The sequence below is a fragment of the Nematolebias whitei genome, chromosome 21, assembly GCF_014905685.2.
Source record: "Nematolebias whitei isolate Nwh7 chromosome 21, NemWhi1, whole genome shotgun sequence".
Taxonomy (NCBI): Eukaryota; Metazoa; Chordata; class Actinopteri; order Cyprinodontiformes; family Rivulidae; genus Nematolebias; species Nematolebias whitei.
The window spans coordinates 13,854,192-13,856,042 of NC_056518.1; the positions used below are offsets into that span (position 1 = coordinate 13,854,192).

General features: G+C 43.3%; 1 protein-coding gene across 1 annotated transcript in view; it reads left to right on the forward strand.

Annotated features, from left to right (window-relative positions):
- rlf (RLF zinc finger) overlaps positions 1-1,851 on the forward strand; it is a 26,468-nt gene that overhangs the window by 22,238 nt on the left and 2,379 nt on the right. The window contains exon 9 of the mRNA XM_037695192.1: positions 68-1,811. Coding sequence (XP_037551120.1) covers positions 68-1,811 — 1,744 coding nt within the window. The remainder of the gene's footprint in view (positions 1-67; positions 1,812-1,851) is intronic.

Consider the following 1,851-nt stretch of genomic DNA (forward strand, 5'->3'; position numbering starts at 1 on the left):
GGAAAAGGTCAAAGTCCAAACTGAACCAAACTTGCTTAAGAAGAGACTACAACCGTCTGAGGAAAAGGTCAAAGTCCAAACTGAACCAACCTTGCTTAAGAAGAGACTACAACCGTCTGAGGGAAAAGTCAAAGTCAAAATTGAACCATTTGAAACTGCTGACAAAAAGGCTATTGAGTTGTTAGCTTCAGCTAGGCCATATATCTGTAAAAACAAAGGGTGTGGCTTTAAGAGTGGTCAGTCTTACAGCTTACAGCGCCACTATAACACTGTACATAGCTACCGTTTAGAAGAAGCCAAAAGATTGATACCCTCTTTTCAGCCTTACAAGTGCCATCTTTGTCCGAAGAGTGTCAGAGAAAAGCGTGTGCTGAAGGTCCACTACTTAAACACCCATAAATTAAGTGAGCATTTGTTATCCAAAATAAGCAATGCATATACACAGTATGAAGGAAGTGAGACACCTACATGTTCAACAAAGCAAACATCTCAGCCCTTTAACCGTCACGGGCCAAAAGTTAAGTGTGAAAGCCCTAAACAGGAACACCTGAATGAGGCAAATAACTCTAGCGTAGTTGGCAAAAATGGACAAAACATTGACAGTCATTCTCCATTTGGAGAGGAAGGAGAAGATAATGAGCAGAAAGGACAGAATAAGGACGAGATGACACAAAAGCTCCGAAATAGACGATTGATGGCCAAAAGTAACATGTGCTATATACTGGATAAATTCAGTAAACCTTTTCATTGTGTGGCGAAAAACTGTGATGCAGCTTTTAACACCCAAGGAGGCCTTGTACGCCACCTACAATTAGTGCATCATTACAATCGCTCTCAGCTTTTGTTGGAAAACGATGGTAAAGTGCAGCAGAGTCCAGATGTCAGAAAGGATCCTGCAAAGAAAAGACTTCCCCCAAACTCGGATGAACCTCAGCCCCAGTTCAAATGTCACTTTGCTAACTGTAACGCCTCCTACCACCTTAAAAGCAGCCTTGTGCGTCACACTCGTGATTACCACTCTCAGCCACCTGGGCTAATAAAGTGCAAATTTGACGGCTGCTCAAAGGTGTTCAGCCATAATGATGCGCTTAAAAAACATACACTTTATAGTCACTGCGAGTACTACGATTCACTGGTGGTTCGACTACAGAGCAGTCATAAAAAGTCAGTCACTGGGTGCCAAAAGAAGCTCATAGTGATGCCACAGAGGCCCCAGAAAGAAGAAACTAGTTCACCCACTCCACAGGAGAGATCCAGTGGTCAAGACGTAGCAGCCCAGTCAGAAGAAAAGGGCGACATAGATCTTGAGGGAGACTCAAATGATAGTTTCAGTCGTTTTGTCCTTAGATCTCATGAAGAGGCACTACAGATGTGTCAAGACCGCTGCATGCCTGTTGCCCACCCATGCATGGTTCAGAACTGCGATTCTGTTGTCATATACATGCGCAGCTTGCAACGTCACTATTTGACTGTGCATCGCATGCGTCACGAGGATGTTGTTAAAAATGGGTTCAAGCTATTTTTTAATGCTGAGCAGCTAGAGGAACTGATTCAAAGGAAATCAGCCAGACCTCCTGTTACTGAAGTGTCTTCTAACCAAGTTTTTAAAACGGAGTGCGAAGCAGAACTTGAAAACACAGGGGGTGTGTCTTCACCCAAGAGTCACAACTCAGTCAAGACCGAAACACAGGGTGAGGCTATTCATGATCTTCACAGTGCGCTAGAGACAGAAGAGAATAGCCACAGATCTCAGACAGTCTCAGATAAAAAACTGGATAGTCACGATCGTCAAAAAGTCTCAGAGAAAGAAGAGAAAAATCACGATCCTGAGAAAATCTCAGAGAAAAAAGA